Consider the following 18681-nt stretch of genomic DNA (forward strand, 5'->3'; position numbering starts at 1 on the left):
TCACAGATGCCTGTATATTAAAAATCTTCAAAGTTGTGGTGTTGTTTGTTTTTAAACTCTCATGACCTTTTTGGGCTTGACTCATTTTTTCACCCCTTCAGGACTGTGACATTGTTTTTCCCCAGTGAGAATCATGATGCATTCTGACAGATCCCATTCTCCAGAGAGAAAGAACACCGCAGAGCTCCAGCTACACAAAACAGCTAGCGCTCCACCTAATGCAGGGATGAAACAGGACCAGCAATAGCTATATTAGCACTAGTGACGACTCCTTTCCCCTGACAGATTTAGCAGCATTGTTTGACCACATTCAGTACACTAGCAGCATGCCAGTTTGCTATTCTGTTACACAGATGTGAATAAAAAGCAAACAAAAAAATGGTAGGCTTTAGCACACAAATAATTCAGTAACTCTGAAATCAGGCATAATGAGTTACCGTGAGGAGTGCATATTCTATATGCATCACTCGGTAGATGCTAGGACAGCAGCTGTACACAGTAACCAACGTACGTACAGTAAGTAAACTCTCCAGTGAGAAACTGCACTAGCAGCTGCTACCACACCTACTAGAATCATAGTGCCAAAAAGTGAAAGAAGAGACTAAATAAACCTAAAGACTTCTCTTAAAGAAGGAAGTTGTACTTCACTCCAGTTAAGCATTTCATCATTGACTAAGAAGACAAGAGATACCTTCCTCTTACTGAAGGAAAGAATCTCAATATATATGGATGATCCTGGTGAACTTACTACCCACCTCTACATTTATTAGAGATTTTTAAAGCCTAACCGCTATGCAACTGTATATTGCAAAGCTGTTCTTAGTGGCTTGTTAAACTACATGCTGCCAAAGCGAAGGAAGTTGAGTGAAACACACACCAACTAGAAACATTAATGCACTGTTCTCCATTTCCACTGACATAGTAATGAGTTATCAGTTATTAAAAGCAATGAAACATTAGAAATCAGTTACTTAAAGGTGTCTATGTAAGCCTAGATGACAGGTAATCAGACTGCTAAAACAATTTTATCAACACCTTTAATAATGAAATGAAACACGAATGAGAAGGCATATCCTCCCATTATTAACTTGCTGGAAAAAAATCAGGACAATTATGTAATCTCTCATAACATTAAGTATTCTTAATTCATATCTAATTCAAAATGTGGAAACTGCACAGAAGAAAAACAACCAGGTTCTGAGAACAATGGAAGAAGAGAAAGCTATATTAAAAAAGCAAACTGCATGACACAGAGATCACTCCTGAATTATTTATATTGACACATCAACTCCACTTTGCCAGATTCAAAAGCATTAGCGCATGAACAGTTTACATTCAACATATGATTTTCAAAAACATGGTAATACATGTTTAGACTGAAGGTATGTCTCAATACATAAGGTAAAAACATAAAAATAATTGTTTGTTTGTAGTATCAAGTTTAGGTAGTTACTATCATGCTGGAAAATGTACCGAATACTAAGCCAGATAGACATCCTCTATGATTGCTGTTAAAATTCTATTATCATACTTGAATCAGTAAGGTGCAAAATACTTTGCACTGGTATACTGCGATGTTTAAGTTTTGCTAAATAATTCTTACAAACTTTAGATTAAAAAAACCCACAATATATAACAAATCTTAATAATTGAGAGCATCCCCTTGAAAAGTACAGGTAACCAAACCCAGTGATTTCTGCAGAACATACCTAGAGATTTATTTAGTTTGATTCCTATCGTTTCCATAGGTGAACCATATATAAAGCACTTTATTTTGAATACAACAGAGAAGTTCCAGTAACTCATGTTCATGAAAACAGAAAGAAAATAAAACCCAAGAGCTCAAATTATTTTCACTCTTGCTGCTTAAGAAAGCTATGAATAAATGAAAGTGGCTCAGTAATACAGAAAAAAGCACACCTCCTCTCTTTCATGGCAGTCAGCAAAGAAAGTAAAAGAACTGTTCTTCCTCCATCAATCAGGTAGAAATTAACCTTCACGTTTACAAAAACGTCTATTAACTAGAAAGCAGTGCAAAAGACAGCATATCCAAGGTAGGATCCAGGAAATGCTAGAAACTTAGATAAGAAGAAAGTCTTGTATCAGGATTACACTTAGGAGTCTCATCCTTCATATTTAGCTCTGTACATCTAGACTTGCACATACGTCCTTCTGTAAGCAAACAGGAAAGTAACATTCAAATGCCTACAGTGACTGTATAGATTTCTCTTTTGCAGATATCCTTTCATTTACAATATTTTAAGCACATCTTTTTTAATATTCCTAAGTATGGATAAAGGTGGCAGGAAATACACATTCTGGTGTTGCAGTCAGCTTGAAGCAGTGATAGTTCAAAAATGGACCACTTTCCAAATTATTGTCTTATAATAGTATTTCTAACGAAGACACTGAGATTATACGTGTAGAAAAGCCACCGTTTCATCCTCACCCCTGGAATTATGTTAATTATTCCCAGTGTGTGACCCTGTATGCCAAATCTTTAGACAGTATTGCTTTCCTCCTAAAACTTTGAAAAACAGGTTTTTACGGTTGAAACGTTAACAGCTTTTCTAGCATCTAAAGCTACAGTATTATTACTACTAAACAGAAGCACAGAACAAAGATGAAGATTGGCCACATAAATTATTTTGGATTGCTAGAGACAAACTTAAAACACCTTTAAACTTTGAACACAGAAAGAGAAAACCAAAGGACCATTCCAAAGGACAGCTACAATGCTGATTTGAAAATTAATTACATATAGGTTTTGATAAACAAACTATTCTTTAAATGCTTTATAACAGTACACAAACTACTGTCCTGCTTGAGTTTCCTCAAAGACCAACTATGAAAATAACATTAAAGTTAGGACTACATAAGGTACCAAAACAGGTTTAAAAAAACTGTTGTTCTTTAAATAACTTGTCTATTCATAGAGAACAAATGTTTGAGTTAGTCCTCATTTAAATTTACAGCTAGGTCCTCAACTCCCAGGAAGACATGATGTTAATGCCAAGAATCTTACCAATCATTCTTGGTATATACAGTCTTTGTATATTACACACCTATTCCCTGGCCCCTTCCCCCCCCCCCCCCCCCCCCCCCCCCGAAAAACACAATGCCATCTTTCTACAGTATTAGATACACAATGTACATACTGCATACCATGATGACTAAAACCAAGCTGAGATTATAGTCCCCTAGCAAAATTTCTCTCATTACCACTTCATAGTAAAACAGAAATATAAATTATTCCAGAATACACGGTTAAACTCTAGAACTTGTTCTGAAACTTTCAAAAGTTGAGATGTTTAAAAGAAAAAAGAACACAAAAAGAACACAGAGGTACAAAATGCTGGAGGCTGGGGAACACTCCATAGCAGTGCAACTATGCGTTTGTTTGCCCTGTTGTTCTACTCTCTCCTCTGCATCAATCATCAGCTACTGTCAAAGTCAGGACACAAGGTTGGAGTGACCCAGTACAGCTGTTCTTGTGCTAGAACACCAACAAAAGGCTGGAAGATAAGCATTTCCCAGATACAAAACATTAGTTATGTTCCTATACAAATCAAATTAATACTTTCCAGAACATCAGCTATGAATTTGAATGGTGAATACGAGTTTATTTTAATGGTTTAGAAAATTCTCTTCAGCTCCTCCAACCCATTTTCTTCTTTTCTGCCACCAATTCCAGAAACAGAAAATTCAGGACAGTCACAATTTTTAGTTGCTTTAACAAAAGATATGCTTTACATCATGCAACTACTGTTCAGTGAGCGTATCAGGCAAAGCTCCTTTCAAAACTACTCAAAAGAATTCTGATCATGTATTTCTCTGAATATTATTGAACTGACAAGCAAGTTAATATCACTGACATTAGAAGAAAATTTGTGAAATGGAGAAATATGATCTTATCTAAGAATATTTTCCCAATTAACATTCTGATTCTTCTGTGCACCATTTTAATTTGTTCAAGTACCCAAAACCGTAAATGTTGTCCAGTCAAATGGACCTTACTGATAAACCCCCAGCTGTCAGGAGGTAGCCACTGTTGCCAGAAACGCCTTGTTTATTAGAGTGTCATGTAAGAAGAAAAAGCCTAGCAACATTAGCAGATGTAGGATCACCCACTTTGCCAAGGAAGACATGAAGGGCAATTTCGCAAGGCATGGGAAGAGTGAATTAATAACATCCTCAAATTCAAACATTAATAAAGAACTAGAACAACTAGAAACTACAAGTAATTCACAAACAGTTCTAACTGCAGCAGGAAACCTTTAAACTGTGGCAAATGTGCGATGTGGTAACTACCCCCCCTTAAAATGCTATAACGAGAAGATTTCAAAATAGTGCACAGACTGATGATGCTTGGTAACTCCAGTCCCTCATACCAGGGACAGGACAGGTCTCACCCATCTGTAGCTGTGACTGTTCAAGACTTTTTCTCCTGAAAAGGTCATTTTCAGAGAAACGACAGGAAACGTCATATTTATAAATTTCACAACAAGATCTAAGTACAATTCTTTAAGCACAGAAGACACCTAATTCGTTGGTCAATTTCAACTTAGAAAAATCTATCCCAGTCAAGTAACAGGCTAACCTAAAAAACTGAGCTGGAAACACATTCATGGAAACAGCAAAATTTTTTCCATTTCTTTTTTTGTATTTCATAAAAAAAACCCAGTAAGTCTACCCATGAGAATCACATATGGTTTGCATAAAGAAGGAGATGAACACATTCTAAATTCTCTAGATATGAGTTTGCTAAAGCTGAATTCTGACTTCACTGATGCTCAGAAGGTAATAAAGGAAAAAGATTACTTACAGATTTAATCAGTTTTTTTAAAAACAGTGATTTTCAGGCAACAGCTGTTTTTCATAGTCTTGTATTTTTATGAAGTAACCTTTTTTAAAAAAATATATTTTTATTTATAGCCTGTGTACACTTCAAGCAGGAAACCCATCTTTCATGCAGCTGGAAAAAAAACAAAATCCCTGTGTTGTTCACCATACATCTTTACACGAAGAGATTAATGAAATTATTCGTTCTTACTCTTCTATAATTATTATATTTTTCCCATAAATCAAGGCCATATTGTTTTGCTTTAAATACCCTACCTCTATGCGCAGGTATTTCCTACTAAACATTCTGCAGTCTTAAATCAACAGCTATAGTTCATTTCAAAATGAATAAAATTTATGCAAATAGGGTATAGAGATGTACCTCTCATTTTAATTGAACAAGTGCTAACTGACAGTAGCCATTTCAAATATGGGTGAGTAACTGTCCTAGCTCATCTCTACCATGTTGCCATCCTTTTGGTCTTAAACTCACAAGGATACTCAAAGTATCACTGATAAACAGCATGAAATTTTATTAACTTTGTTTAATAATGTTTAATCTTGTTTAGTAATGTTACCCATTTCTCCAACTGAAAGGGAATTAAAAATGTTTGTGCTTTTCATTTCACATCTCAGACAATTAAGCATATTTAATTTCTACAAAATAAATAAATAAATAAATAAAGTAGCTTTCTGAAATATTCCAGGAGATACTACCTGAATAAATGGTCAGATATAGCCAAAACTGTAGCAATAAGTAGCACTTGGACTAAAATGAGCTTAGAGAAGTCTAGATAATGAAGAACAAAACCAGTAAATTTAGAAACAAAATCTCCCCTTTTAGGAAAACTTTTATAAAGGCTCTATCACTCAGGCTAATTTATTAATGAACTATGTTGATTCTAAGGATATTACTGTTCAGGTAGAATTTGGGAGAAGAGACCTTGCCCTAATATTTAGTTACCCAAAACCTATTCAGGCCACCATTAAGATGCAGCTTGCTACACTCTGATGAATATAACAGAAGCAGAAGAACGTGAGTCCTACAGAGCTTTCAGGTATGTGCTAAGCGTAAAATTCAGTCACAAAACTAAGAAAATATAACTGTAAATAGGGTTTTTTTGTTCTTTGGGGCTGTTTTTTTTTAATTGGGTTTTGTGTTGGTTTTTCTACTCTATTTTCTTTCTCACTTACACATCTTTACCAGCGTTCCTCCTCTTCACCAGATGCATGCATCTGGTGAATACACTCTTTACTAAAGAATTAAGAAGCTCTGAAGTTTTGCTAACTCCTACTTTTTTCCTGATGCATTCTACCCAAATTTCCCACCACCACAACAGATGGTTGGCAAATGAAAAAAAAATCATTTCCAAAGTATACACTAATATACCAACACTACAGATTTTTTTACTAGAATAAAGCAAAATACATTTTATTATGAGAGGGAAAGTTACAAGTGCTCCAGTTAAAACAATTTGTGAAATATCAGCCAACACTTGTGTAGCAGTGTTATGGCACCTTCCCTTCTGCGTCAGAACTCATCACAGGAGTGCTGCTCAGTGTGCAAATTCACCTGCACTATGGTATAAGCATCTGCCTACTTGCATGCAGTTAAAAACACTTCCAATGAAGAGCAAACCTCTTATTTTATCTAATCTTTTGTGTAGTTATTAAACCCTCAAGTCACATGCTTATGTCTTCGTTGTAAGAAGCTAGCTGGTTTTAAGGTAGATGACTCGTGTCATTTATTATTTAAAAAAAAAGTCTCAGGCAGGAGTCTCAATTAGCATGAAAGATAAAAAGCTTATCTGATTTTTCAGTACATTCCCCCAAACTAGTCAGCCATCATTTCAACATCAATTCTAAAGCCATCCTGTAACCCTCTTGAACATGGTTCTTTTCTGCACTCTTTGGGTTTGTATGGATATAAACAATTGGAAAACAGTTTTTCACTACAACTATTTCACTTTTTCCCACTTTAATAAGAAAAACTCTACCTGACGTTGAACGTCTCTTCTATGTTATTAGGGGAAAACTTCTGAGATTGCTAGGTAATTGGTAAAGTATGCATGAAGATCATGAGGTTGGGCAAATAAGCGATGTGTTTCTTTCTGGGAGGGCTATCGTTGACATAGCTTCCTTATTTACTGTAATTATGATGAGGGGTGTGTTTCTTTACACAGCATCTACATTGGATAGGCTCCGACAAAAAAAAAAAAAAATCCTGAAACTAAGCATTGCATTAATCTCAAAGGGGGGTGGGGTGGAAGGGAGGGGAGGAAAGGAAAAAAAACCTGAAAAACATTTATGCAAAGACTAAAACATTCATATGAAGAAGGCGGCAGAAACTAGAGATTTTAGCACTTCAACAGTTTCTAAGATTCAAATGACAGGGGGGGAAAAGGCAGAATATTATGATGTTGTGGAAACACAGCATTGCTTAAACACCTAAGAAGCTATTTATACCAATCCAAATCAGAGAACAATCTCTTTTGTCAAATATAAATAGAAACCAGAAGATATTAGAACAGTCATTTTATTCTCTGCCCTTCAGAAGAAAAGTGCTGACATTTGTTGACCAATCTGAATCCCAGCAGCAAAAACATAAAGACACCCCCCCCCAACCTCCACCCCCACCCCCACCTCCCCCGCAAAAACAGATGCTGTACACAAAAACTTTAAAGACAGATATGAACACAGATCTTGAAAGACATGGTAGTGCCCAGCTCCTACAGATGTTAACACTAGGCAAGCAAGTCATAAGGTTTTAAAAATGTTGCTCCTGTTTTCAAGAAATGAAAAGTGAAAATATTGTAAGCACACACCATTTTAGTAGCTCTGAGACATCTTAAGATTGTAAAAGCAGTAATACCTTTGGCTTTGCTTCCTAAGCTACACGAGTGTTACTAATCTAACCAGGCCAGTGCACTATACAATTCCAAAACTACACTCAACTAAAGCACAAGTGCAGACAGGAAAGCTAAGTGTATGCCTTAACTTTGGAGTGCATATATTCAGCACCTCTCTCTTACTTTTAAAACTTACCAAAAGGTTACATGCTGCCCAAAAAGTTAGCAGGCCATCATCACTGATCACTTCCCCTTTGGTCTCCCTAGATAAAAAATCCCCAATATACAAGAATAACAGTAGAAAGTTTCTCAGAGAGCAAGACAAGTAAGACCTCTCTCTAGCCGTTTTTCAAGTTGCTCCTTTTTATCTCAGAAGAACTGAAAAAAAATGTTACTAATTACCTTCTTGCTCCTATTATGGCTTCTGTTACAGATTCACAAACAAGGGAGCAAAAAAACAGCTATTGCTCTGTGACCTGCTCTAATGCAAGCATCCTGCTGTAGTTACCCATCACAATGATGGCATACTGGAAAGCAAGGGTGCAAGGTGCCCACACATCTTGTTTATTTGGGTATTTTTAAAATACTGTTTCTACAGTGCGGTGGAGCCCCACTTCATAATTTCAAGCCAGACCATATACTGCAAGAGTATGCAGAGAAGAACTTAAAGGCTTTCCGTAACAGTCTTGCCATTAGTGTGGAAGAACTGCCTTTGAGCCACCAAGAAAGTATACATTGGCTACTCTCTCTGCAATGGTTCCCTACTGCCTTCCTGCAAGCACTTCAAAAGGCTTTTTTTTTTTTCCCTCCCCCCCTACTTGAGCTCTCAGTATCAGACAGGTGCGCGGCGTCCCTCCCTGCTTCTTCCTTACTGATGAAGGAAGCTGGAAACGGCATGGTCATCAAATCTCAAGCTGAATTTGGAAACAAAATTCATCCAGCCTTCTTTGACTATCCCGCAAATAACCCTTAAAAATGCCCGACATTTTTGTGGGCTGTAAACTGCAAATAGCATCCTGAGATGTTTGCTCTGCATGCAGTGCATTACAATTTGCCATGTGGGCACATGGAATCAAGTACAACATGGTTTAAAGTGATGCAAGCACAGTAAGAAAAGCAATACAGTTCAGATCTTGTGAAGTTAAACTGAACTTCTGTATCTTTTATTTTTACCTACATGATAGAAGGAAATGATGGAGAATGAAGGCCAAAAAGGAACAGGGTATTTTTTCAGATAACACTATCCAATTTTGTGAAACTCACTCTCAGGTAGGAAAAAAAAAAAAGCCATTTTTCTCAGCTACTTTATTTATATGTCTCGTGTTGTAGCTAGAAGACTCAACATTTACAAAATACAGAGAATTGGCTATACAAGAAAAGCTGCTAAATCAAAGTAGTATCTTGTAATGCATGTTTATTAATAATAAATGAAAGTATCAATGTTGAAGATAGGTACCTTTCAGCTAATTAAAGAGTACGGTATCAGCAAGTGAAGACTGTTACCCTCAAAAAGGAGGAAATGAAGACATACAGACATGAACAGCACTCGACCATCAGCAGTTGGCACCCCTGTATCTCTCCAAAGCTTCAGTAAGCGAACAAGCTCTGAGAAGTTCCTAATAGCCATTGGAGGCTCAGAGCTACAGGAATCCAAGAAAATGGGTATCCCTTGAAGGAAGGACGTTTAAAGGAGCCTGACTACAGATAAGGCACTGTGAGATGCGGCTCTCAACTCAGCACGTTCTAAACTACTTAGGCCTTCACAATCCAAAGGCAACAGCTGAAAGTTCAACAAAGGAAGAGGTGTTGGTCACCCAACAGGATAAGGTGATTCAGTTACAGAGGAGAGCAAAGAACTTAGCAGCAAACAAAGCATGGATTACACAAGCCTTTTACAGTGCCCACAGCCTTGGGAGATTTATAAGCTTCCATAATTCAGCTTGGAATACCTGTAAAACAGTCAGAAACAAAGATGAATTATGCCAAAAGCATTTAATATTTGTATCGTGGTTACATACACAACCACAACCGGACTCAATGCAAGAATTCATACCAAATGCACTAACCTGGCTGATAACGCCAGTTGTCCTTTCTGGCCTTAGGAAGTTACGAGCTTGATTTCAGTAGTCTAATTAAACCAACCTCCCTCATCCCATTGCTAATTCCTTCCAGATGACTGCAATGGGAGTTGCACTGGTGGCGAGTCTGTCCTCCTTTTCCTTTTCTGTTCTATTCTAAGCAGGTAATATAACATAAGGCCAAAACCTGAGTACTCTGAATCCCGATTATTAATTGCAATTTTGTAATCAACAGAAGACATGACATATGACCTTAAGTAGACAAAAGCAATGAGTCTAACCTGTATCTGCAGAGTTTTTTCTTACTATACCAACATTATGCCCAACAATATTTGTGCTGGGGACAATTTTTCCAGAATTGATCATTCTTTCAGCAAACTGATTTTCTTAAGAAAATTATTGTCCCAAAAGAAGATTTATGAGAATCCTCTTAAAAGATGGCCTACAGCCAGGGCTGAGTGGCCCGGAAGTTTAAAAAAAAAAAAACACACAACACAAAAACAACCCACAACAACAAAAAAACCAGCAAACCAGAGACTTTACCTTATCATCTTTAACCAAGCTAATCTTGTACATAGAGAGTTCACACACATCCACAAACACACACAATGCACCATCATATAAAATGCCTTTCATAAACATTATAATATATCATTTTTAAAAAGGCAGAGGACCAAGAAGCACCAAAGACTAAAACACTACTATACCAGCCATGGTAAAAATATGTAAGAGAACAACATGGTGTTTCCTAGGAAAACACGGGCAACCCTCAAACTATAGCAGCAGAGAAAAGAGCAAAGAAAAAGCATGCAGAGAAAGGTAGATCAGCTCTACAAGCAGCAAAGCACGCCTCGAGCCTTCCTGCACAAAAAGCCAGGAAGAAGTAGGACCCAAAGCAGCACAAACAAGGCTAGCACCCTCTTAGTTCTGAAATACTTAATAACAGCACTGGCCTGCATTGATTCTGTCATTTCCCTGCCTACATCCTCATAAAATGGACCTATTCAGGACAGCACCAGTCCTGCATCTCCTGAAGCAGAAGACTTACACTACAAGCACTAACTTTATTCCCTCCCCCAGACCAAGATCTTCTGCCCCAGGGAAGATCATTGCTTCTAGTGGGCCAGTTTGTTTTCTGCATTTTATTCGGTTCTTTGGGAAAGTCTGACCCTTACCTTAGCCTTCAGCAAGGCAAGATGAACTACACATTTGGGTAGGGAACGAGTTCCTATTTGTCTGAGACAAAATTAGTTCGTGTGTAGCAGATGTCATTGTTGCTTCCTTCCTCTTATCCCCCCGCGCACATCTGAGAGCAGTGGAGGATGTTTGGAGCAATTTAACAAGTAAACGGGAGACGACTGCCTTCTGGTTGTACAGCCAGAGGCTCACGGCGAGCACCGCGGCCAGCCTGCCGAGGACAGGCAGGGACACACGACAAGGGATGGAGGCAGCACCGCCGAGGTGCTCCCCAGCGGCGCACGGCCCGACCCCGCCGAGCGGAGCGAGGCCCGGAGGGAGCCCCGGCGGCGAGGCCGAGGGGCGCGGCGCGGGCAGCCCCACTGCGCCACCGACGCCGTAAACAGCCCCGTCTACAAGCAACGACCTCCTCCGAAAACAACCCCAGTAGCGGCCCGGGAACCTCTGCCCACACGCAGGGGCTCCCCTCGCCTGTGGCCGGGACAGGCCAGCCCGGTGGCCCCTGCACGGCCCCGCGGTGCCCCGCAGTCGGCGGGGTCTGAGGAGAGGCTTCCACCTACGGGCAGCTCTGCTCACTACAAGACGCCAGGCAGCCCACCGGCGGCGGGCACCGGCACCCCGCTCCCTCTTCGCCTCCCCCTCACCGCCCCCCGAGCCCCCGCGGCCGCCCCGGAGCACAAGGCCGCTCGCCGCCGCCCGCCGCACCCCCCCCCCCCCGCCGCCTCCGTGCGGGCGCGCAGGGAGGGGCAGGCGGCGACCCCCGGCCCGTACCTCGGCTGAGATCGAGGGGGACGTTCTCCTCGCCGCTGTCGTTCCGACCTGCGGGGACAGGGGAAGAGAAGAGCGTCAGGCTGGCGGGGAGGAAGGAGCCGGAGGAGGAGAAAGGGAGGAAGGGAGCGGAGGGGGCGGCTGGGCAGCGGCGTGGAGCGAGAGCCGGCGGGGGGAGAGCTGTCGCGGCGGCCTGCCCGGGGCCCCTTACCTCGGATGCGGAGGTGCCTCAACGAGCGGGCGCGGAGACTCACCGCCATCTTTACAGCCCCGCAGTCACAACACCGGAAACCTCGCCCGCTCTCGCGAGGAGAAGCCCGCGGAGCCGCCGCCGCGGCCGGCACCTCCCTCCTTTCCCCTTCCCCTTCCCCCCGCCCCGTCGCCGCGGGGGCGGCTGAGGCGCGGCGAGGCGGGAGGAGACTGAGCTGCTCTTGTTTGGCCGCGCTGTCCCTGCCGGGTCGGAGCGGCGCCTGCTGGCACCGAGGCGGGGGTTGGAGTACTGGAGGGCGGGTGAGGGCTGCCGCTCCTCAGCCTCCCCGGGCCGGTGGAGGAGGGCTCCGTCTGGCTGGGCACACGCCTGGGTCACGCTTCCAGCGCCTCGGGGCGGCGGGGTCTTCGACACCCGGGCGCCCACCGCGCCGCCCCGAGGCGCTGGAAGCGTGACAGAGAGAATCACCGGTCTCCTCGGGGCCGCGGGGTCCCAAGGGCCGCGTCCGCAGCCGGGCTTCGCCGCCGGGCCGCCTCCGGCAGCTCAGCCCCGAGAGGCCAAAGCTGAGGGGAAAGGAGGGTGGCGGGAGCGAAGGGGCATGTGAGGGGGCGTCCAGAAAACCTGGCGAAATGCCGCCTTTTCCTCAAGCGCTTACGCTGCTGGGAACTGGCGACATAACTGCTCTGTCGCCACATCTGAAGGGTTTGGCCTCTCGAGTGAAATTACTCTTTTCCTTTTGGTTTTGTTTTTTATGAGGTTTTCCCGCTTAGTTTTCCTCTTTTAAGCTGCACTTGCCTTGTGATGAGATGGTAATTCACGTGGATACGGCATGACCACGGGCTTTGTACACCGGATGTTTTCTGCACTCTGCTTTTTAATATGTGAAGTAATTAAAAACAGGAAGAAAATATCTATTCGTTGCTGTCTTGATTTACTCACAGTGGGTCTCTCTGCAGTCTCAAGTGTTGATCTCTTTCGTACCTTGATGTGTGTTAAACTTACCTAATAAAATAAGTGTGTGTGTATATATATAAAAAAACCCCAAACCTTGAAGTCTCACTACAAGAAACAGTGTACTTATATGTACTTGCTCTTGTCCTTTTTAGGCAAAAGTTTAAATAAGCAGATAACACCTTACGTTGTGTCCTAACGCTTCGGATAGCTGTAGCCAAGGCAAGTTCTTGCACCCAGACTTCGCAAAATCTCGGGAACAAAACCAGCAAATAATAATCAAATTGAAGTGTAGAAGTCACCAGCTGTATAAAAACAGCTTCATGAGCTCAGGTGATTGTTTTCCTGTTTTGTAGTGAATAATTTTCCACCCTGAGTTTTCCCTCCTTTCTCTTGAGGTCTTTCAATTCAGACCCTACATTACTCTTAAAAATCTGGTTTTATTAAGTATTCGTGAACATGAAGTTTCATCTCAAAAAATTAGTTTTTACACTGATTGGTGCGCTTCTAAAACAATAGTGATTTAGGAGATTAAAAATAATTATTTGTAAAGCCAGAGTAGAAAAACTTTCTGGCATATCGGTTCATGACATGCATGTAAGAATATTGTTTTAATAGAATTATGTCAAGTATAGTTAATTTAAAATACCATTTTCAAAAACTTTCCTATTTTGATTTTTGCGTATTATATATGAAGGTAATGTTCTTGAAGAGCCCTAGGTTCTCAAAATTCAAAGGTCTAAACAATAAAATCTCATCCATTCATAGCACAGGACCAAAGCGTATCAAGCTTCCTTACAGAGTTTCGTCAATATGCCTCAGGGCTGCCCTTTAAAATTTCATGTCCAGGGAACCCTTGACTTCCTGAAAATGCCAAATTAACTGCTGCTTGTGGTGGTAATATTGTATCCTGTTTACTACAAATTCTGCTGGGACTAATTAATTTCATATAAGCTTTGAAGCACCACTAAGCATTGGCCCACTATTAAACTTCTGGATTGGCTTTGAACTTGTAATCTGCATGTTAAATGCTTTGGACCCTCATGCTAAATGCTAGTGCCATACAGCACTTATTTCTTCCCCTGTAGATACAAAGTCACAGAGACACAATATATTTTAAAAGAACCAGAACACCTTCCAACAAGGGAGAGTAAGAAAGGAGTAATGTTTAAACTCCAGAGTATTCTTTTGCAGCTTTGTTCCTGCAGACACCCTTTAATAGTCAAAATATTTCACTTAACTTGCTGAGCTCCAGTCCTCTCTTTCTCCCCCCCCCCTCCCCCCCCAATATTTGAATTATGCAGACAAAATTGAGGTTGGCTCTGATAATGACACACAAAATAATGCCATAATGTCAGTTATAAGTGATAACCTACAACGCTACACTGAAGGTAGTTTGAGGTATAATTAATATTTGCCACAACTGGGGGGGGGGGGGGGGGGGGCAGGAAGAACATCATTAGATTTTTAAATTTTTGTTATGGTGAAATGGAAAATAGCAAATATACATTAGCCTTAACTACCACTTAGATACATAGGAGGTCCCTCCCCCCCACCAAAAAAAAAAAAAAAAGCATGCTGCAAAGTGAGTCTGGCCCTTAAAATGTCATGGTTGTCACTGGTATGAGGAGTCCTCACCCTGTGAGAGTAGAGGACATTTTGGGATCTATTTTTGGAGCTTTTCCCATGTTCTGTTCTCCCATTAATGTGGGGAGAGAATCACAAACATGTAATTAAAAAATAATAAAGGTTCCTTACCTATCAAATTTTCTACACATTTTCATCAGCCACTGTTGCTCCTGGGTATGCAGGAGGGGAGAAACGTGTAGAGGAAAAAAAAGAAAAAGCTATTTTTTTCCATTTGGAGGGGGGAAATTAATACCAAAGAGAAAATGAACTTCTTCGCTGGCCTGATGGCTTGTCTGTGTCACAAATTACAGTTGATTCAGCATAAGGCAGCCTCTTCGATTTATTATTTTTGTCTTTCAGTGTCTAAATCACTACAAATAAAATCACTATAAATCAAAGAAAAGGTGTTTTAATGGCCACATTGGGAATCAGACCAGTTCGATTTTACTTCTTAGTTTAGAATTTTATGTGAATATAACTTCTCTCTAAAGATAAGTAAATCTCCTAAAGCCGGGGACACAGCGTGAAGGCAGAGCTTCCTGCGAGCTGCTGGCGTACTTCCTTTCCCACCTGCAAAGCACGACATAGGAGAACATAACAACACACCTCCAGTGTCATCTGGAGGTTTGCAGAGGCTGCTGAATCTTGAAACTGTGTTAAAATATTTCTACATGTTCACTGGTGGACAGGGGCTTCTAAAGCTAGAGCTACATTTTCTCGTGTACGTGCAAAGGATTAATGAAGAAACTGCTTTGTTCCATCCTTTTCCAATCAGAAGATTGTCCCTTTTGCCCCCTCACATGTGGGATTTTGCCAGCAAGAGCCTTTTTGTACGCCGAATAGGGTTTTGCGATACGCTGTAGAGGATACTCCCATGTGAATTATAAATCTTCAAGATTTAAAATCTAGGATGAAGATCAAAGAGAAGAACTTTCCACTTGTTTGGGGTCAAATGAAGGAATATGGGTATGAGGGACAAGCTAGGGGCAGACCGTTAACGGGCTTAAATTGTTTAAACTCTGTGGAAATGAGTAAGGATGTGCAATTTACACCACCTGCAGCCCACCCTTCATATAGAAGGAGAAAAAACATAAACTTGAATCAAGCTATGCAGATGAGAAGTTAACCTATTGAATTCAGCTGAGCTACAGTGATTTGTAGTTGTTGAGCATTTTATCTTATCCAAATGTATTTGTAACACTCTCCCTTAATTCGCACTATCATAAAATTGGCTTTAAATAGATGATAAATCCTGAATGACAGTCAGACAAACAGGAAGAGGAGAAAATCTAGTGAATGAAATGAAAAGGTTAAAAAAATCATTGCTTCTTTTGCTATGTCTATATTGTTAGCAAGAATTTTTGTAATCACTCTATTTGTTTAAGCTTTTTCTTCTCATGAAGCCCATCAAACTGCTTAGGAAAGGGTAAGACATGAGCTTTATTTTCTGCAGCCAAGAAATATTGGCAACAGAGGTATAAAAAAGGAAGGTACAAAGAAACCATCACTGATTGAGTGAAGTATCTCAGAAGCTCATCAGTGGCCAAATAAGATAGACGCACAGGTCTGCGCCAAAGATGACCAGATTTTGGTTTGTCCATTTGATATTGCAAGAATCACCTGACCCTGTTTTTCTTATGTAAAAAAATCTGAATAAAAATGTCTGGCTCAGCAGCAGCTCGGAGTCGGGTTAAGAACAGGTGCTGGTGGGCATTTGGTCTAGAAATTCTACAGTTTGAGATGATCAAATCCAGCTCATGAGCACATTTTTAGCAGCTGGACAAATGCATAATATCAGGTGGAGTTACTGGCAGCTCTGTACTGCCAGCGGTCACTCTGAAGAAGCACCCAGGTACTAGAGCAGACCTGCACAATGCCTGGCCCGTGGGCAGCCACACGTTGATATTCTCAGACCTCCAAGTGCAGCACAGTGGCTGTAAAGCAGTAAGAGCCTGGACGCCGCATCTCCATCCAGTGATGCAGAGCAATCTGGGGGAGGATGCAGCTGCAGCTCAGGGCTTGTGTGCCTCGTGTGCAACGGAAGGCGCTAGGATCTGCTAGGGAGAGGGTTGTGCTGCAAGATTAAACAGGCTGAGTCTTCAGAGGATGCAGGAAAGGAAACGAGGGGAAAAAGGTGACCCTACTAGCTGCAGCTTAATCTACTTAAACCAAAGTCCTTTAATGAGCCGATCTTGCGATTTGTGTTCTGTGTCTCTGTAATACAACAATGAGCAGGAATAGGAAAGGTCCTTCCTCCTGTGGATATGATCAGCTGCCTCGTGGGAACAGCATCTCTTTGCCCTGGACCCTGCCAGAGGATCTGAGAAAGTGTGAATGTGGCCAGAGCCTGGTTGAAAACCTAGCAGAATTTGGGATATTGGGAAGGTCTTGAAACACAAGTACAATGTGAAAGCATGGATATTGCATTTTATGTACATCTGCTCCCCTGGGAATTCAGCTGCCTCCTGGGGACACCTGGGGAGGGCACTGGTGACCTGGAGCTCCTCCAAGTACATGCTGGGCCATCTTGGGACAGCCTTGTGCTGGTCCTAAGCCAAAACTGTCCAGTTTGGTCAGTGTGACAGCAAAGACCGTCGAGGTCTGGTGCCCGGGGATGTTCATTACCTGGCGTTGTTTTAAGTGACTAGTATGGATGCAGCTATAGTGCCTAGGTTGCATTTGGTTATAGGCAAGGGGTGGGTTGCCAAACTGCTCAGGCTGGGACAGTGCAGAGAATGAGTCAAGCAAAGAAGACCCTGGTGTGTAACCACTAGGTTTAGGTGGATGCTGAATATTTTTTGTTGAACTTCTGAACCATGTGTTAGTTTTTTGATTCGTCCCTTTCAGTCTCGTGTTCACCAAACAGCTTGGAGAAAAAGCAAGGGGCAATTTGCAGTTTGCTCCCCAGGGAGGTTGCTTCCACTGAATTTGCTTTTTGCTCTCCTGGCTGATGTGGTATATTCCTCATATATTCCTATGCTAGCCTATTCAAATACAATTCAATAGGTGTATTTCTACATATATTGCCATGGAAAAGGTGTTCTATAGATAATATTTTAAGTACCAGTAATACAGTTTGCAAAAGCAACATGATTTGGCTAAAGAAAAAAACAATTCCTAACAAAACTTTCAGGTCAGTAAATATTTTTTTCTGGAATTGCTCTGATTTCGGAAAACAGCATACTCTAAGTTAATTCATGAATATAGTACTCTTAAATCCAGCTAGAAATAAAAACTATTAATAAAAATCTAAATTGATTGCAACTGGGTAAAATGTTAGTATTTCTTCAGTATCCAGTAATGGAAGAAATTAAAAAATGTACATAAAACGCATAGCAGAAAATTATGCAGGAGTAGCAAGAAGTAGCATACTAAAGCAACAACAACCAGCTGCAAAATAGCAGAATGTCAAGTGATGCAACAAGTCTTCCTGATTAACTGGGCAGGTTGCTAACTAGATTGTTAATTAGTGCAACTTCACATTCAGGCACCCGTTCATGTAAGATTTTTCACAGCATTCTGCACTGCATAATCCTATTGAAGCTGTGAAAAGCAACAGGTTTTGAGTTTGGGTATAGTTGGCATATTAATTAGACCTGAGGAAAAAAACTTTAAAAACCCACAGCTGTTAAGTGTTTCAGTCCAAATAAACTCCAGTAATAGGGCTGAAGCTGTGTGTAAGGGTAATTTATCATCACCTGATTCAAAATCTGTATGGCAGCAGAAACTATTTTTTGTAAGACTTCATGGTCTTTTTTTTAAAACTGAAGAAGCCCATTAGCATTTTCTTTGGGCCTGAGCTGACAAAGGCTGGCTAACATTTTAATAGCAATGCTGTTATACATCATGGTATCCATACTGAAATATTTGGATATCTGAGATGCTCAGCGGTCAGTGGGTATCATTAGAACAGGCTTCAGTCTCTTACACGGCCGGTAGCAAGCAGCTTGCTATGAACATTCCTGGCAGTACGGAAAGGAGCAGAAAAAGAGGCGGGAAAGAAAAGATATCTTTTTATTATTATTTATTTAATTTCAGCTCGCAATAGTAAGATTTACGTATATATATCATCCCAACTTAAGTACTGAAAAAAACTCCCCCAAATGCTGAGGGCAGAAGGAAGGTATGTTTGGCCTGATTTTAAATGCTATGGGATAAA

General features: G+C 41.1%; 1 protein-coding gene across 2 annotated transcripts in view; it reads right to left on the reverse strand.

Annotated features, from left to right (window-relative positions):
• Positions 1-12250, reverse strand: part of RICTOR (RPTOR independent companion of MTOR complex 2) — an 89568-nt gene extending 77318 nt beyond the window's left edge. Inside the window, exons 1-2 of one of the 2 annotated variants that reach the window (XM_082335698.1) lie at positions 11946-12250; positions 11738-11785 (exon numbers count right to left, since the gene is read on the reverse strand). In XM_082335698.1, coding sequence (XP_082191824.1) covers positions 11738-11785; positions 11946-11994 — 97 coding nt within the window. In that variant the 5' untranslated portion in view covers positions 11995-12250. The remainder of the gene's footprint in view (positions 1-11737; positions 11786-11945) is intronic. The other variant, XM_082335699.1, reaches the window with a different exon arrangement.
• Positions 12251-18681: the final 6431 nt, after the last annotated feature.

Source organism: Platalea leucorodia, assembly GCF_965183815.1.
Source record: "Platalea leucorodia genome assembly, chromosome: Z".
NCBI classification, from domain to species: domain Eukaryota; kingdom Metazoa; phylum Chordata; class Aves; order Pelecaniformes; family Threskiornithidae; genus Platalea; species Platalea leucorodia.